The sequence below is a fragment of the Macrobrachium rosenbergii genome, chromosome 10 (assembly GCF_040412425.1).
Source record: "Macrobrachium rosenbergii isolate ZJJX-2024 chromosome 10, ASM4041242v1, whole genome shotgun sequence".
Lineage (NCBI taxonomy): Eukaryota > Metazoa > Arthropoda > Malacostraca > Decapoda > Palaemonidae > Macrobrachium > Macrobrachium rosenbergii.
In genome coordinates, this window is record NC_089750.1 from 30159242 (window position 1) to 30177468 (window position 18227).

Here is an 18227-nt window from a genome sequence, read left to right on the forward strand (position 1 = left end):
AGTTTTATATATGGAAATGTGCGCAATTTCATGTAGAATACAACAGAAAATAACTCATGGTTGTAGCTTTTATCACTTTTGAAATATTTTCATATAAATCACGATAACTGCCAAAATTTCAAGCTTCGGTCAACTTTAACTCGACCAAAATGGTCAAAAAACGCAATTATAAGCTAAAACTCTTACATTCTAGTAATATTCAATCATGTACCTTCATTTTGCAACAAACTGGAAGTCTTTAGCACAATATTTTGATTTATGGTGAATTTCTGAAAAAAAAAAAACTTTCCTTACGTCTGCGCACGGTAACTCGGCCGAACATCTCAGAAATTCTTTCGTCATGTTGTCGTAATGTTTGCATTGTTTTACATTAGTCCTTACATAAACTTTTATATATGAAAATGTGCGCAATTTCATGTAGAATACAACAGAAGATAGCTCACGGTTGTAGCTTTTATCAGTTTTGAAATATTTTCACATAAATCACGATAACTGCCAAAATTTCAACCTTCGGTCAACTTTAACTCGACCGAAATGGTAAAAAAACGCAATTGTAAGCTAAAACTCTTACATTCTAGTAATATTCAATCGTTTACCTTCATTTTGCAATAAATTGGAAGTCTCTAGCACAATATTTCGATTTATGGTGAATTTTTGAAAAAAACATTTTCCTTACATCTGCGTGGTAACTCGGCAGAACATCTCGGAAATTCTTTCGTCTCGTCGTAATATTTGCACCGTTTTATATTAGTCGTTACATAAAGTTTTATATATGAAAATGTGTGCAATTTCATGTAGAATACAACAGAAAATAACTCATGGTTGTAGCTTTTATCAGTTTTGAAATATTTCCATATAAATCACGATAAATAGAAAAAATTCGACTTTCGTTCGACTTTCGGTCAACTTTAACTCGACCGAAATGGTCAAAAACTGCAATTGTAAGCTAAAACACTTACAGTCTAGTAATATTCAATCAATTAGCTTCATTTTTCAACAAACAGGAAGTCTCTAGCACAATATTTCAATTTATGGTGAATTTTTTAAAAACATTTTTTTTTACGTCCGCACGCGTTCTTAATTCATGCATCATTTTGTGATAATATTTTCTCTGTGTTGCTTTGATCATTTTACAATTTGTTATATACCAAAATCATCGCAATTTAGTGTACAATACAACTAAAAAAATTAACTCATTAGCTTTAACCGTTGTGCTTACAGCGATTTGAATACAATTAAATAAAGTTTTTTTTTGCTGTCATATATTCCAATATTTATATATGATATTTTTTCATTTCTGATGGTTGCATACTAAATTTCAGGCAATGACAAAAAAGGAGCCAAAAATGAACTCTTAATCTTAAAAACTAAGCATGCTGTGATTTTTGAAAAAAACTTTTTTCCGCTTCAGCGCTAACTCACCAACGCTGCCGGCATACGGGAGACGTTTTTGTAAATAGAGGCTCGGCGTTTAAGGGCTAATGAGCACAGTAACCTTCCACCCACTCTCCAAGCACACAACTGCCCACTGCCATGCTATGCACATTTACTTTGGTTCTGGAACAGAGCTTATTGATACGAGTACAATAAAAACTTCAGTTGAACATGTTTAATACTGAACACGTGTTGTACCATACATACTTTTATGGAACTGTTGCCAATCATACAGTTTTCATACCTCTGAATCTGATACATGTGTGATAAAATTTTCAGTTGAACATGTTTGATACTGAACACGTATATGTCTTGTATCAAACATACTTTTAAGGAACTGTTGCCAATCATACAGTTTTCATACCTCTCTTCCTGTTCAAATGCATTAAAATTGAAAACAATTACCCCAGTACCTTATGGTTTCAAGATATGATTGAAAAATAAAACTTGTTTGATAACTGAAAATTTCAATGTTCAAATGTGAAATATTGAAATTCTAATGATATAAATATGGTTATGCATCCAAAACCTCAAGTGGGTGATGGTTTAGATAACATTAGTTTTCCTTACCTTCCCTAGTTTTTATTTTTCACACATAAATTTTTCTTTCCAGTGTTAAACTGCCTTGTTACCCAAGCTCTAGGCATAATAAAGCACAGTTAGCCATTTTTTGTAGTTTAGGGAGCAATAGAATGTGAATAAATGTTTAAAAAAAAAAAAAAAAAAAAAAAAAATTTGGACCATTTTTTCAGGCTGCTTTTTTTGGGAAACGGGTTGCAACCCTTGATGTACTGGGTCTGAGGTGGTAAATGGAAGGACACTGGTGAGTGAGGAGATGGGTGTGATGCGAGCCTTGGTGGAGGAGTGTAGGAGAGACCGGGTGGAAAGAGGAAGAAAGAATGTGCAAGTGAATGTGGGGAATAATAAAAAAAAAAAAAAAAAAAGGAACTGGAGCAAAAGATGAGAGAGGCTTAGGAGAGGGAGTGTGAGTAGTGAATGGGAATGTGAGGGGAAGTCACATGGGAATGAGTAGTAGTGATAAGGAGTGTTACAGGTGTAGAAGGACTGGGCCCGTGAAAGCGGATTGCAGATGGGCCAATGGTGAGCGTTTCATCTCTGGAAAGAGAGGGCATATGTTGGTGGACTGCCCACAAGGGAAAGAGTTGAAGTGTTTCGGCTGTGGAAAGGTGGGGCATCGAGTGAGAGACTGCCAGAGTGGAAGGAGAGTAGGAATAAGTGGAAGTCGTTGTGGAAACTGCGGAATGTGCGGGCATTTTTTTTCCATTTTGTCAGGGCATCTAAGAACCCTCGGAGCAAGTGTGAAGGACATGGAACAGAGGATTACGTGAAGGAAGTCTGCCATACCAAACCTCATCCCCAGGGAAACTAAGTGTGAAGGGGGTTTACCTGGGTGAGCCCTCTGGTATGGAAGGGATAGATGTGTTGCATGTGAGAGAAGAGTTTATATTTGTAAATGAGAAAGTGTTTTGGGATGTAATGAAGGAAACAGCAATGTTTAAAACTCATGGGGTGTAGAGGCTGTAGGCCAAGGCAACCGTACTTCTTCTAATCACAAATTTTTAAAAAGTCATTAGGGAACTTTGTGTTTCATTGCACTAGTTTGATTGCCCATTCTGAAATACAGTTACAGTACAAATATGCATGCAATCATACTTCATTTAAGCAAATATCTCAAATTTTCTGAGCACAGGATTGCCAAATGAATAAAGTGACACTCACTTTTAAATAATTACATTTTAATCTTAAATTTAACAATGAACAGCAGGTACATTTCTTCATGCAGCAATAGTGTGCACTGTAATTACAATTTCAACACAAAAAATAACCACATACTTTACTAGCAAAATAAAAAACAAAAACAATTTTTTTTGCCTCGATGATGCATCCAGTAAATAATGAAATGTGTAAGTCAAGGTACCAGTGTGTTTGCATTTCATCTGCCGTTTACAATTAAATTGTACTTATGTGTGCATAGTGTATGAATATCTATATCCTTTGTGCTATTATTTTACCAAGTTTTTATATTATTATCCCTTAATAAAATGTGATTAATACACAGAATAACCCAGGGGGAGAAAATAAGTAAGCAAACAGCAAATTATAAAAATTTTGAGATAGTGAGAATGAGAGAACAACAAACAAAGAACATTACATGCATAGTTTACCTTAATGTGATGTTTACATGTATGTACACAGACTGAAAAACAGATGTAACACTACCTTACTGTATTAGGAACAATACTCTACTGCATTAAGTGAAAGTCAATAAAAATTATAAAAATGACTGTACTAGATAAAGATGGGGAGGGGTAGGGGGACAGGAATTGCATAATATTACATAACTTATGTTACAACAAACACACAAAGATGTTAACAGTTTTGTTTTTATATTGTATGAGCTTTGTGTATTTTACATATCTTGTAAGCATGAATAATAGAACACAGTACTGTATTGTACAGGCAGTCCCCGGTTATCAGCGATCCGGTTTTATGGCCCTTGTCTAGCGACGACGATAACCATATTTTCGACACCGATTCCCAGTTATCGGCACCGATCTCCGGTTATCGGCGCTGATCCTTGGTTATCGGTGGTGCTGATCCCCAGTTATCGGTGCTGCTATTGCCGATTTTCGGTTATCGTCACGCTGTCGGGAACAGAACCCAGCCGATAACTGGGGACTACCTGTACACTTTTTAAAAGGCAACTCAATTTGCATAATTATCTGAAACTGAATGATTAGTACATTAACACTTTAAACTGAATGATATTTACAAAATTACTGTTAGTATAGGCTGTTAGTTACTTTATATGGAATTGCTGTACAATATAAGCTATGTGAGTTGGGGGCAGACACCCACATCTGCTGATTAAACTGGAGTGCTAATGCAAACAAGCAGCTGTTCAAACCAAAAGAAGGCTTACAGTGAACAGTAGCAGTTCAAAAGCAGCACTTAATACAGTCGACCACGCCTTTCGCGGTTCAGGATTCGTGGCTTCACCTATTTGCAGATTTTTCATCGAGAAATATTCACTAATCACTGTATTTTCAAGTTATTTTCGTAAATTAATATGTTTTTTATGATAAAAAATTATTTACTAATTTTAAAACATTAATATTAATGTAAACAGAGCAAGCTATCAATAAAATGTATTAATTTTTCAATGCATATTAAGTAATTAAGGTACTACTGTATACAGTAGTTAACTTCCCAGGGTTTCCCCATGTACGTACAAAGAAAATGAGACTGCTTATTAGAGAAAATGTTTGTACTTGAAAATAGGGGTCACTTTAACAGTTTTCACACTTAGCTGTACGCCATATATTTTTACGGGTAATGTTTTAAGATGACTTTGAAATGATATTAGGCCATATATTTTTAAGGGTAATGTTTTAAGATGACTGAAATTTTAGATGAAAGTTTAAGGTATATTCTGTGTAGGATGATACTGTAGTTTAAGGTATGCAGGAAACTGTATGCACAATACTTGAAAATAGGGGTAACTTGAATAGTTTTCACGCTTGGCTGTAAGCCATATATTTTTAAGGGTAATTTTTTACTTTGAAATGATATTAAAGTGTTTTAGATGATAGTTTAAGGTATAATCTATGTAGAATGATAGTTTAAGAATGAGGATATGAATGGCAGTAGAAGATAAAATGTAAAAACAAAGCAAAAGTCAAAATACGAAAAAGTGAGCATTGGTCAAGTTCTGGGAAGCAGAGTCAACAGGTCTAAATAGTTTGGCTGAAATACTGTTAATGACCACTTTCTGCTGATAATATTGGAAGCCCAGAGGGCAAGAGGGATTTTTTTTTTTCTGGAAAAGCAGCTGACAAACCTGAAGGCAGTCGCAAAGTGATGGGTTTTTATAGCCAAAAGAAATGTATCTTCCGCTAATTCAAAAGTAATAGCAATACTTACTATAAGTCCTTTGGTAAGTTTTTTTAGTTCAACATAATCCTTGCTTGATAGAGCTTTCTGGCAGGGGTAGTTCCAAACATTATTGGAGTCACACTTTGGACATATATAATCATCAATGTCGTCAGCTTCACTCTGCATAATTCCAACACACTTCCCATGATACCAGTCCTCACATTGTTCACAACATATATAAAACTGTGTCTCATCATATGGCTGTAAGATACAAATAAAACTTTCATCATAGGGCTATCAATACAAGTTTGAGTCAAGATAAAAATTTCACCAATACCTCACTAGTCAAAAATCTCCACTTCTGAAGCAATAACTAGTTTCAATCATTGTTACATATACCCTACTACATAAGTGAAAAATCTAAAATTTTACAGCACCTTTAATACTCCAAACAAACCATTAATGTACACCTTGAAATGAGGCTGACTGGGTCTAAAAATATTGGAGGCCAAGAGAAAAAGGGGGCCCACCCACAATTACATGAAGTGAGGGTGACTGGGTCTAAAAACATTGGTGGCCAGGAGAAAAAGGGGGTCCACCCACAATTACAATGCTATAATTCTAATTTTATAATTACAAAATTTAAAAATACATTAGTGATAACACGAAAGTGCAATTAAAATTTTATTTTAAAAAAATAAGTATATCTCTTAGTAATTACAGTGTATACATGTACTATATACATTATCAGCCAAATACATTAACACCAAACGTAAATACAGATTATAACTGAATTTTATAAATAACTTTTTTATTTATAAATAATAAATGGATATTTTTAAACTATACTTTTCAAGTCTCTTTCTTTAAATCTTCAGATGAAAATCACTGTTTTGTGTAACAAATGAACTCATTTTAAATCTGTACAAGTCAACATTTCAAGTTGGCAAAAAAACTTGACTTCACAGCTCTATCAAAGAGTCTGAGATGGGAGTTAGCATCTGAAGACCACACTGGAGAACAGCACTCCAAACAAGGAAGAAGTTAAAGCAACTGGACATAACAGCTTCATCATGAAAAATTGGAAAACATTTCCACAAGATACAACTTTTTGCAAAACAGAGGAAGCAATAGTACTTACATGATTCTCAAATGTCAATGTCTTAAAAGTTACACATAAAATCTTAACCCACTTATCCAATACATGCCCAAGCTCTATTCCAGGATCCTACAACCACAGACCTAAAGCATGGAGAACAACTAGAAGAGTAGCAATATCAGTGTGTGCAATCAACTTGTTCTCCAGATCAACTTGTTCTCCATTATGTGCTTACCTGCATCGACCGCCAGATCCAGCTTGTAACGGCATGTCCGCTCCCTGCCCGTGGGAAGAGAGCCAGGATGGGGAGAAGGAAGAGAGGCCAGTCACTCCACATTCGTTCTCCAAATCACAACCGTACATCTTAGGCGAGATGCAACCTGTCCTGTTAGAGGAGCTGGGTAAGCTACACAACTTGTTGAGCAGCCACCACAGGACCCAAAGAAAAAGTGTCCAAGGACTTGTGTGCAACATCCCGGGGGTAGAAGGAAGTGAAGGTAGTCTGCTGGGACCACACTCACGCCTTCAGCACCTGTGCTACTGACATATTCTTCCAGAATGCGAGGGACGGACCAATGCTGCGGACCTCGTGAGCTCTTGGACAAAGCGTACCGGTGTCGTCTTCTGCAGCAGAGTACGCTCTCCTTATCGTCTCATGAAGCCAGAAAGAGATGGTGCTCTTGGACACTTCTTTCTTGGTCGAGCCAGTACTAACGAAGAGTCGTCGACACTCAGGCCGGAGGTGTCGAGTCCTCTTCAGATAGCGCCGCGGCACTCTAACAGGACACAGTAGCATCTCGTCTGGTTCATTACCTACAAGTCCTCTAGGGAGGGGATCGTGAAGGACTCGAACCGTGCGTCAGGAACCGAAGGATTTGAGTCTTCGCTACAAAATCCGGGATGAAATCGAGCGTAACTGATCCCCATACCCTCGAGTGTTTAACATCAAAGGAAAGTCCGTGAAGTTCGCCAACTCTCTTCGCCGATGCCAGGGCTAGCAGGAAGACGGTCTTGAGGGTCAGATCCCTGTCTGACGACTCTCGTAAAGGCTCATACGGTGCACGAGTCAGGCTCCTCAGGATGAGAGTCACATCCCACGCAGGGGGCCTGAGATCCCTGGGTGGGCAAGACCTTTCGAAGCTTCTCATCAGTAGAGAGATCTCGAAAGAGGAGGAGATGTCTACCCCTTTCAGCCGTAAGACTAGGCTGAGTGCGGCGCGGTAGCCTTTCACAGCTGAAACGGAGAGAAGCTTCTCTCGGCGTAGGAAGACGAGGAAGTCCGCGACCTGCTGAACAGAGGCTCCAATCGGAGAGATCCCTGGTATACCGCTACGAAGGATCGTCTGAGGTATCCTGCCATCTCTGTTGCTGTGCGACGCGAAAAGCCTCTTGCTCACAAGAGATGGTGGATAACCTCCAGCCGTGAAGACACAGGGAATGCACTGCCAGGTGGTACCGCTCTACGTGAGGTTGACGCAGCAGGTTGGGCCAGGGGGGAATCTCTCTCGGCGCCTCGGAGAGATGAGCTAGCTGGTCCGGATACCAAACGGCCTGGGGCCATTTGGGTGCCACCAGAATCATTCTGAGATTCGGGGTGATCATCGCTCGGCTGATCACTCGGCGAATCAGACAGAATGGCGGGAAGGCGTACATGTCGAGGTTGTTCCACGGATGCTGGAACACGTCCTCCGCAGCGGCCCATGGGTCTGGCACGACAGAACAGAAAACCTGGAGCTTTCTGTTGTGTCGGGTGGTGAACAGATCGATGACTGGACGCCCCCACAAATCGAACAGCCTTTCCGCTATCTCCTGGTGGAGGGACCATTTGGTCCCTACCACCTGGTTCTGGCAGCTGAGTTAGTCTGCTACGACATTCCTCTTGCCTAGAATGTACCTGGCTGACAGCTCTACCGAGTGGGTCGTGGCCCACTCGTGCACCTGCATCGTCAACTAATGAAGCTGGCGGGACACCAGGCCGCCCTGCTTGTTGACGTATGCCACTACCGTGGTATTGTTGCTCATCAGTACCACGAAGTGTCCCATCACTCGATCCCGGAACTCTTGGAGGGCCAAAAAGGCCGCCTTGAGTTCTAGGATGTTGATGTGAAGGTGCTTGTTGTCTCGGTGCCACACTCCCGAAGTCAGCAACTCCTCCAGGTGTGCGCCCCATCCCTCGGTCGATGCGTCCAAGAACAGAAGCATGTCCGGAGGGGGAGTATGCAGGGATACTCCTATCAAGAGGTTCCTGTCGTCTGTCCACCAGCGAAGGTCCTCTCTCATCTCCTCGGAAAGAGGGATGAGGAAGGACTGGGGGTCTTGGGACTGGGACCAATACTCCTTTAGTCTCCACTGAAAGAGACCGCAGGTGAAGACGCCCATGAAGTACTAGGTTCTCCAAAGACGACAGGTGACCGATGACGACTTGCCATTGCCGGGCTGGCTGCTCCTGTTGTAACAGGAACAGTTGTGCTGCCTGCCTGAACTTGCTGATACGAGAGTCCAAGGGAAAGACTTTCGCTGCCACCGTGTCTATCAGCATGCCCGGGTACTTTATCCTCTGCTTGGGTGTGAGATCTGACTTCTCGAGATTTACCATGATCCCTAGATCCCAGCAAAACTCGAGGAGCCGATCCCTGTCCTGCAGCACCTGCGAGCAAGAGCCCGCCAGGACTAGCCAGTCGTCGAGATACCTCAGTAGATGTATCCCATGCGAGTGGGCCCAAGCTGACACGAGAGAGGACTCTCGTGAACACCTGGGGAGCGCTCGAGAGCCCGAAACAAAGTGCCCTGAACTGGAAGACCGTCTCCCTGAGGACAAAGCGGAGGTACTTGCGAGAGGACGGATGAATGGGTATTTGAAAATACGCATCCTTCAGGTCCACCGTAAGTAAGAAGTCGTTCTCCCTGATGGAGGCCAGCACGGATTGCGCTGTTTCCATCGTGAACCAAGTCTGGCTAACGAAACGGTTCAGGGGGAGAGAGGTCTATGACCGGTCTCCATCCCCCTGAGGCTTTCTCCACGAGAAAGATACAGCTGTAAAAGCCTGGGGACTGGTCCGACACGACTTCTACAGCACCCTTGCTCAGCATGGCTTGCACTTCTTGTTGTAGTGCGGTGTCCTTCGATGATCCTGGAATGTAGGTTTGGAGATGGACCGGAGAGTAGGTGAGGGGAGGCCGAGACTCGAAGGGTAGTAGATATCCCTCCCAAAGGACATCCACTATCCAGGTCTCGGCTCCGTGTCGCTGCCATGTTGCCCAATGGCTCGACAGGCACCCCCCCCACCTTTGGCAGCTTTTGGGGAGGAACACCACCCCTAGCGTTTCCCCTTCTTCTTCCCCTTGCCCCCTTTACCGGCTTGGAAAGTGGGCTGAAAAGGGCGGGAGGGACCCCCCTTCTCGAGGAAGAAGGAGGCTGGGTGTTTCCTCGGGTCCCCTTCGAAAACTGGGACTTCTTAGGGGCCGAGGAAGTGCCAGCCTGGCCCGAAGACCTGGCTGCAGTGGGATGAGAAACCCGGAGGTCTTGGCCACTGCCTGGTGGACAAGCCGGTCGCTGTCATCAGCCCAGCGTTTGTCTACCGCGGCGTCCACCAGCTCTCTAGGGAAGAGAGAGGAGGAACCCAGCAACGGTCCATTCCTGAGGGCGATTGCTGATTCGGGACCTACAGACCTGGAGAAGCGAGAGAGAATGGCGTCTCTTCGTTTCAGAACCAGGTTTGCCGACAGGTTCGCAGTCTGGTGGGCGAGGTAGGAAATAGCCCTACCCCCAGACTGGCACAGTCTCCCCCGAAGGTGGAGTCCTCCCCAGGTACGATAACGCCCGAGGAAGAAGCTACCCTCGATACTGTGAAGGACCACAGATCGAGCCAGGAGACTGCTTGGAAGGCCGCCATGGCGGTGGCTTCCAGGGTTGCAGCTTCTTGCTGGGAGAGAGAGATACTCTCACCAGTAAGTTGTTGCAACGTCAGACCCGGATCCAGACGAGTCAGGTCCGGGTCAACCTGCCTGGTCAGCAACGCCCCTCCAGCTGGAGTATAGAAGCGCTTTTGGCGAGGCAGAGGAGGGGGAAGAATCTTGTCCGAGCGGCTCGAACAAAGTGAGCTGTCTTGCCCATGCACAAGACTGTTCACTTGGCCAAGGACCCCCTCAGCAAGCGTGGACCATGGTAGTCCCACCAAAGCCTTGGGTTCCTTCTTAGGTCCCCAAAAAGGATTCGAGGCACGACGGACGATCCACAGAAGAAGCCGTGGTCCCTTCCCCAAGGTCATTGTGCTGACGAATCAGCACGATAACCTCTGCAAAAGTCCTCTGTATTTCAGGAGTGTCCACATCCTGGGGCAGAGGACCCTCGAGTCCTTCCAGGGTGCATTCCTCCTGATCTACTCTCCCTGCAGGAGGTAGAACTCTGGGGAGACAACTCGCCGGAGTTCTTCCTGTCCGACTCGCGCACCCTGGAAGAAGCCGAAGGGGCGGAGGGGACAGGCGAGGAGGATCGGGCACTCCTACTGGCTTTGCTGGCAGAACTAACAGAGGCAGCGGGCCGGGAACGGTCACCAACCCGCGGTGATGACAGCAGCCCGGGTCGAGGAGACTGCTTTTGCCTAGGAGAAGCAATCTCCCGAGGAAAGCGGAGCGGCTCGCGAGACGAACTGCGCTCTCGCCTCCCCCGAGCTAGGCTGGCCGTATGGACGTGGCCAGGGACTGGGAGGAGTCGAACGCACGGCTGGCTGGCGCGAGCTTGCGCTGTCCTCTGGACGCGCCCGAATCTACTTCGAGGCCGTAGCCTCTCGGGGAAGACTGAGCAGGGGACCTCTTCTCCACCTCTCCTGGCGTTCGGCCCCGAGGGGCCGAAGCGCTATCCCGAGAACCTGACTTGGCACTCACAGGAGTGCCAGCAGGAAGAGCTGGGGCACCTGCATGGCCGGGCTCTTTCTCTCGCCCCATGTCCTGGTCTGTAAGGCGAGGAGTTTCTCCCATATCAGACTGGGGTACCCAGGTCTCCTTGGGGACCCGGGTACTCGGAGCAACTCGCGAACGAGTGTCTGACACAGACTCGCTGGCCTTCAAAGCAGGAGGTTTCTTAGGCACAGGAGAGGGGGGGGGTGCAGACCTTGGTCTGTACGCCCTTGGCTCCCGATGCACTGACCCAGAGGCCAGGGCAGCGGTTCCCTGATCCGAGGATTGGGAAGAGCCGACAAGAGATCCCACTGCCTTTCCTGTGGAAGGAGGCAGACCCTTAAAAGCCTCGGTGCGAGGCTTCTTGGGGGGGGGGGGGAGGCTTCTTCTTCTTCGGCTGCGAAGATCCGGAAGGAGAAGCAGCAGACAATGACGATGATGAAGACAAAGATGACGAAACCTTCCTAGACCTCTTCTTCTTCTTCACCACCTGCCTCAGGGTCGCTGTTAGGTCCTCAAACCAGGCAGGCGCAGTCGAAGACTCAGGAACGGCAGGAGGGGCTGCAGCAGAAGGCACATCCTGGGAAGAGACCGCGGAGCTCGGGTCAACACTTATCTGGGTGGGAGCAACCGCGCGTCAGCCAGAAACAAAAGTGGGCGGGGCCGGGAATGCAGGATCCGCCCCTCCCGCGTGGGTAGTCATGTCAGGCCATGCCAGAGTCGATGGAATGAGGAGAGGAACAGACGAAGGGCTGGGCTGGAACGTGAAGCGAGGAACTGCGGTCGTAGACGAGCCAGGGTCAGCAACGGGGGCAGCGACAGTCACGTACGTCACCATGTAGGCGGGGCCTGCTTGTGTGAACGGGGCCAGGAAGCCAGGAGGCAGCGGTACCGCGTGTTGCACGGCAGGGGAAGCCGAGACCTGGGTATCTAGATGTGAGGCTACCGATACCGGGAGCTGAGCAAACCTGAACATTGTGACGGTTGTTGTAGTGGCTGTCGTTGCCGAGTGAGTGGTCACTGGAGTGGTGGAGAGATGAGGTGCCAGTCCCTCCAGTGACGTTCCAGGTAGGCCCAGGTGTAGCCAGGTTAAGGCCGAGTCCGTAGCCTACCTGTCCAGCCCAAGACCTGAAGCAAAAGTCGGGTTAGTTCGGGAAGCCTCCACTCGCTCTGGAGGAAAAAACTCCCCTCCAGAACGGGAAGAGACCTCCGAGAGGATGTCCCGGTCCAACTCTCCCCCACGCCCTTCTACAGACAATGAAACAAAAAAGGAAGGGGAGGGGGAGTCCTCACCCGAGGGAGGGGGAGCAAGAAGGGGAAGCTTGCCAGGAGGGAGAAACGAACCCGACAGATTCGCCACCAACGGAGTCGTCGGGGGCGTTTCCCTCAGACGACTCCTTGGTGGGCTTACGACGGTAACGTCTCCTCCCCTTGAACTTCCTCCATTCCTCAGGGGACCAAGAGCAATACTCACTACAGGGAGCGTCGCACGAACACAAACGCCCCCTGCAAGATGGGCAGAGAGCGTGTGGGTCCGCATCGACGCTAGATCGAAAAGAGTTACATTTTTCCCCTCCCACCCCGGGGACAGGAAGGCTTGGTTGGTTTGTCCATGATTCAAACAAAAAAAGTAAGGTTTCCCACCAAAATGATGAAAAAGAAGAGCAGTCAGGCAGAGAGCGACAAAGAACAACGTCCGTGCGCTATGACGGCCGAAAGCAAATTGGAATGTTTACATCCAGGCAGGCGGTACTCCCGCCTCCCGGACAGTAGTTAACTGCCTAACCACCTTGTTTGAAGTTCAACGGCCGTTTCCAGCCTATGCCTGAAAGTAATCCCTAATGTAAAGGACCAAGGGTTTGTATATTGTGTCAGAACAAATAAGGAGTTAAAAGCATTTTACAGTAGTTTAAGGGGTATAGGGTATAAACATACCCGTACGTTATGGCAAAACCACGCATTCATGTATAAATACAACAATATATCAATACAGAGTTTCTTTTATAGCGGTGTATGCTCCGACACTTTAATCCGTTATCTTGGTGAGCTACTGTAATTAGAAAAAATTTTAGATGAATTATATGCTACAGAAATTTTCCTAGTTATCTTTTATATCAGGGGTTTTTTGTGTTATAGAGATGTGGAAAATGTGTATAGGTGGATCTACTCTTAGTAGGTATTGCTCCGCCAGACAGGGACGTCAACTTTAAATAAGACAAAGTTTGGCTTCTCAGAGGGATGCAGAAAATACTTTCCAGTACTGGTTATTGGTATTAAACTTCTAATTTCAATGCTATATTAGTTGGCAGTGCAGTAATAGTAGCATAACAGTAATAGTAGCATAACTCTCAAATTATTACAAAAGTTAATGATAAGTTGAGGTATACAGTAGTACCATCCAATAATATGGGTGGTACACTGTTGATATGTTAGGCAACATCCAATTTACTTATCCACATATTTCACTGAGTACTAATGGATGGTCAGTAATAACCTAAAATACAATGCCAATAAATATAGCTTATTTATGTGTTATTTTCCTTTAGTTTTCTTAGGCTAGCATTCATTATAAAAATACCCTATAGTTGACAAATGTCAGAAATGCACCTGAAACATAGGTTGAGCAATCAAGTATGGACATGTTCTTATAAATTATATAAATATATATATAAAATAACATAAAATAATGGTAATGCTTTGTTTTAATGTAGTGCCATACAATTCAAGTTTATATGTGGCCTTTCAAATCGGATTTGCTAGGTTAGCTCTTAATACAATACTAGAGCATTACAATGCTGTATTATTACTGCAATAACTCTAGGTCACGTATATCAGCCATTATTGTTTTTGTGGTTCAATCAGATATCAAGGTCTCACATTTGTAAAACCTACCTCTTATGATATTCATGGTTTTTATTTGTAGGCTATAGATTTCTCTCCTTTATATGTATTAAACTAGCTATACCTCTTGTTTAATCATGATTTAAGGGATGACACTAATAATTATATTTATTGCCAACAGAATGACACTCCCTGAGTTGGTCTCTTACCCAGTTGTCAGAGACATAATGCATTTGGGGGCAACAGGTACTGGATGTACATATGAGTTCAAGACAATAAAACAATTAGGTATTGCATTTTGATCTTGTTTGCTGTTCAGTTGATTTTCATATCACAGAGAAATCGGCATATGTTACCCTCTTTCTGTAAGTTACTTATATTCAAAATATGAACTTGGAATACAGTACATGATAGTTAATACCCCTTAAAGGAATGCAACACAACTGTGTGAATCAGTTGATAGTTAATATCTCTTAATGGAATGTAATTAACATATGTGTTAATCAGTAAATAGAGTATATTACATATTTACGAAATGTTTCAATCAATGCTTGTTCCAATGTGTATATGAACCTATGCTTTTATATATATGGAGTGATTTGCGCTTGCCTCACTTTGGCTGTTACTGAATTGTCACTGAAAAACATGTGACCTGGCTCAACCTACCCTCATCCATTGTGTTTGGCGCTGCCAAAGCAACCATGTTTTCTGAGTCGTCTCACATATTCATTCATAGTTCTTTGTGACTGGGTGCACGTACTCCCCGTGCCTAGTTATCATCAGGCTGTATTTGCCACACCTGGTTTACGCCTTCAGTCGTATACAATATATAGTTATTTTTTAGTCTTTTTAGTATGTTGTTTTGTACCATGGTGCAGGACAAAAAAAATGGTGTGCTATAACATGGAAGTTGTGATTCACATGCATCCTCCTCTCTGAGTTAAGAGATTAGTGTGCACAATAAGTGTTGCTTCTTTTTGGTTAGTATTCCATCCTTGCCCGTGTAAATGACAGAGTTGGGAAGTGTATTTTTCTTCGAGAGATAATTCCTTGGGTCGGAAATAATGAATCTTTCTTCCCACTTGATCATACGTGCTCGTGAACCCCCAGCATACCTAATGTTCGTGGTGCTATTTTCTCTCTCCCCCGCCGTGCTAGAAGAAAACAGGAAGCCCAAAGTACATCATTGTGCCAGCAGGAATAAGCCCTGCAGTAAGTTCATGTCTCCATTAAGTAGACCCCTCCGTTTTTATCTCATGCAGAGTCATGAATGTTCCCACGAGGCGCTGTGTGAGTGTGTGGCAAGGCTGTCACCTCAGTGGGGAAAATACAAGAAAAGACGGAAGAGGACCACCCCTATATCCAGAGAACCTTCTCCATTCCTCCCTCCTTCCCCTCTGTCTTTTCTCCCTCAAACTCCTTCTCCGTTCCCTGTGACGTCTGTAAGGACCCTCCCACTGAGTCCATAGGTAAGAAGAAACCAGAACAGGTCTTGTAGACTCTAGCAGCTCCTCAAGGAAGAGATACGGGACAGTGACAAGAAGCAGTCTAAGGCGGCGAGCACAGGGACTGGCAAGAGGGCAGGCCGGAGTTGCCCTGCAGACCTGCCAGTCAGGAAGCCGTGTGGAACAGAGATCCCCTTCAATGGAGTCAAACCTCTCCTCCAGGCCATTGTCTGCGGCAGGACCTTCTTCAACGAGATGGGAAAGGGACCATCCAGGACCGACTTCCAGCAGACGAAGGTCATCGCTGCGAAGAAGAGTGTCCCACTACTCCGAGAGATTGGAGCGGGAACACCAGAACCATTGCAGAAGCGGTTCATCCTGGTACTCCACCAAGAGGAGTTCTCGATTTCACTCGAGAAGCAGGTCATGGAGGCCTCTCCTTGAGGCAGGAGCGAGACAGAGCAGAGTTGCACTCCCCACACCACTCCTGGCACTGTTCAATCAAGATGGGACAGCATAGGAAGAGTAAGACACTCCTCAGCTTCCCCAGATGAGCATTTCTGGACAATCACCCAGTGGAACAGGACAGAGACTGGGATTCCCTGGGAGGTGCTACCATGGGAAAAGGAGCAGCCCTGGAAAAAGTGGGAGAGTTCTCTATCCTGGAAGTTCCAGATGAGGAGAGGGGTTTGCAGACATTGTCCTTCAAGTCCTGCAGGAAGGTGACCTAGTGGAACCTGATGACATGACACCTGAGGAATACCTGGAGGCCAAACAGACGGTGTGGCTTCCTTGATACCTGCTGGTGAAAAGTAATATGAAGGCTAATAGCAGGAGAAGAGGGTTCCTCAGAAGTTGCTTCTGAAAATTTTCCTAGCCTAACCCATCCAAAAATGATTCAATTATGTGATCCACCCACCTGTTCATGTTGTTCCTCTTTCACTAAGCAATCCAGCTTACAACAACAAAAACCACAAAACAGACTTACAACCCATCATTACCGACCTTACCTTGAGAGAGCTCTCTCTTCCTTTCCACCATTTGTTCAACACTCCCAGCCGCATTTGTTTACATTTCTTCTCCCTCCCGCCATTTTGGTCCTATGACGTCACTTCCTATGACGTCACAACAAGAACAGATACTTTTTAAATGTAAAGAATGCTTTGCTATAAAAACGTTTTATAAAATTAAATGTGCTTTTTATACATTTTGTAATGCCCATACCATTTCACTAATTGCAGAAAATAAAAATAAAATTATGACTAACTTATAAAACTAACATATAATCACACCTACCTCCTCCTCCCTCCCCTCCAGCCTCTTCTTATCCTAATCCTCTCCAATCTCCATTATTCTCCAAATCTTTACCCTCTACGTAATTTCTAATACCTTCCCTTGAAACTCCAGCTTTGGTCAATACATCAGCTATTTGATGCTTTCCTTTTATCCATCTCACCTCACTTATTTCTCCAGATTCTATTGTTTCTTTTATTGCTGCAATATCAATTTTTAATCTCTTACTACTTACTACTTACTCCAGTACTTGATTTTATTGCAGTCATTAGAGTTTTACTATCAGTTTTCACCAGTGCTTCTAATTTTCTCCCTCCTATTATCTCTTCCCACAAATGTTTGAAATATATCAATCCTTCTATGGCCTCCCCCACACTCAGAGCTTCTGCTTCAATGGTGGACTTTGCTACTCTTCTGGATTTTCTGGATTTCCACCATATGGGACTTCTCCTCTTACCATCTGTCAATGATATCACATAACCTAATTGAGTATGACCATCTTCAATATTCCCGAATGAAGCATCTGCATAGGCTTCCCAATAAATCTTTTCTTCTTCTAACTCACTTATTATCACTTCTCCCATTATGCTCTTAGTTTTTCTCACTATTTTAATCAGCTTTCTCATATCTTGAGTTGTTCCTTCTTTGAAAGCTTTACTTAATTCACTAACATCATATGATATTTCTGGCATGGTATGTAGCGATACCCAGTTCAACTGTCCTACCACTGATCTATATTCTGTTAACTCCTTTTGTCCTAATACTCTATTACCTGTAAATCTTCTAGCTTCTGGTTCTCTTATAGAATTTATATACTGCCACTGATTAAGACAAATTCCATTTTCCTTATGCTCTACTATTACTCCTATATACTTAAAACTTTTACTTTCTTGTTCTCCTACGTGCAACTTCCCTTTCAATTTCCCAACTGTTTCTTTTAAAAATCCTTCACTTCCTCCACAGCAAAAATCATCTGCATGTGTACATAAAATACCATTCAATTTATTGCCTTTCTCCAAAAGAATATATTTGGTTCTAATCTACTCCTCTCGCCTTCAAGCTCCTCCACCACTTTTACCACCTTACCATACCATGCCTTTGCTGCATCCTTGAGCCCATAAACAGTTTTCTTCAATTTCCATAATCCACTCCCACCAGCTTCACTAGGTGGTTTTAAATATACATCTCGTTGTATTTCATCAACTTGTAGTACATTTCGTTGTATTTCATCAACTTGTAGAGACGCAGTTTTTACATCTAACGTATAACAATTCCAATCTTTCAGTTTTATTACTGTCAAAACAAAATTTTAAAATTTCGGC

The 18227-nt window shown here is 43.9% G+C and overlaps 1 protein-coding gene and 1 long non-coding RNA gene across 4 annotated transcripts in view; one reads left to right on the forward strand and one right to left on the reverse strand.

Annotated features, from left to right (window-relative positions):
• LOC136842579 (uncharacterized) overlaps window positions 1-18227 on the forward strand; it is a 106232-nt gene that overhangs the window by 82085 nt on the left and 5920 nt on the right. Inside the window, exon 2 of the long non-coding RNA XR_010854270.1 lies at window positions 14349-14455. This is a non-coding gene — a long non-coding RNA (uncharacterized lncRNA). The remainder of the gene's footprint in view (window positions 1-14348; window positions 14456-18227) is intronic.
• E(bx) (nucleosome-remodeling factor subunit NURF301 E(bx)) overlaps window positions 1-18227 on the reverse strand; it is a 268910-nt gene that overhangs the window by 19640 nt on the left and 231043 nt on the right. For 2 of the 3 annotated variants that reach the window (XM_067110114.1, XM_067110113.1), the window contains exon 22: window positions 5380-5592. In XM_067110114.1, the coding sequence (XP_066966215.1) occupies window positions 5380-5592 (213 nt within the window). Of the gene's footprint in view, window positions 1-5379; window positions 5593-16622; window positions 16728-18227 lie in introns of those variants that run through there. The other variant, XR_010854269.1, reaches the window with a different exon arrangement.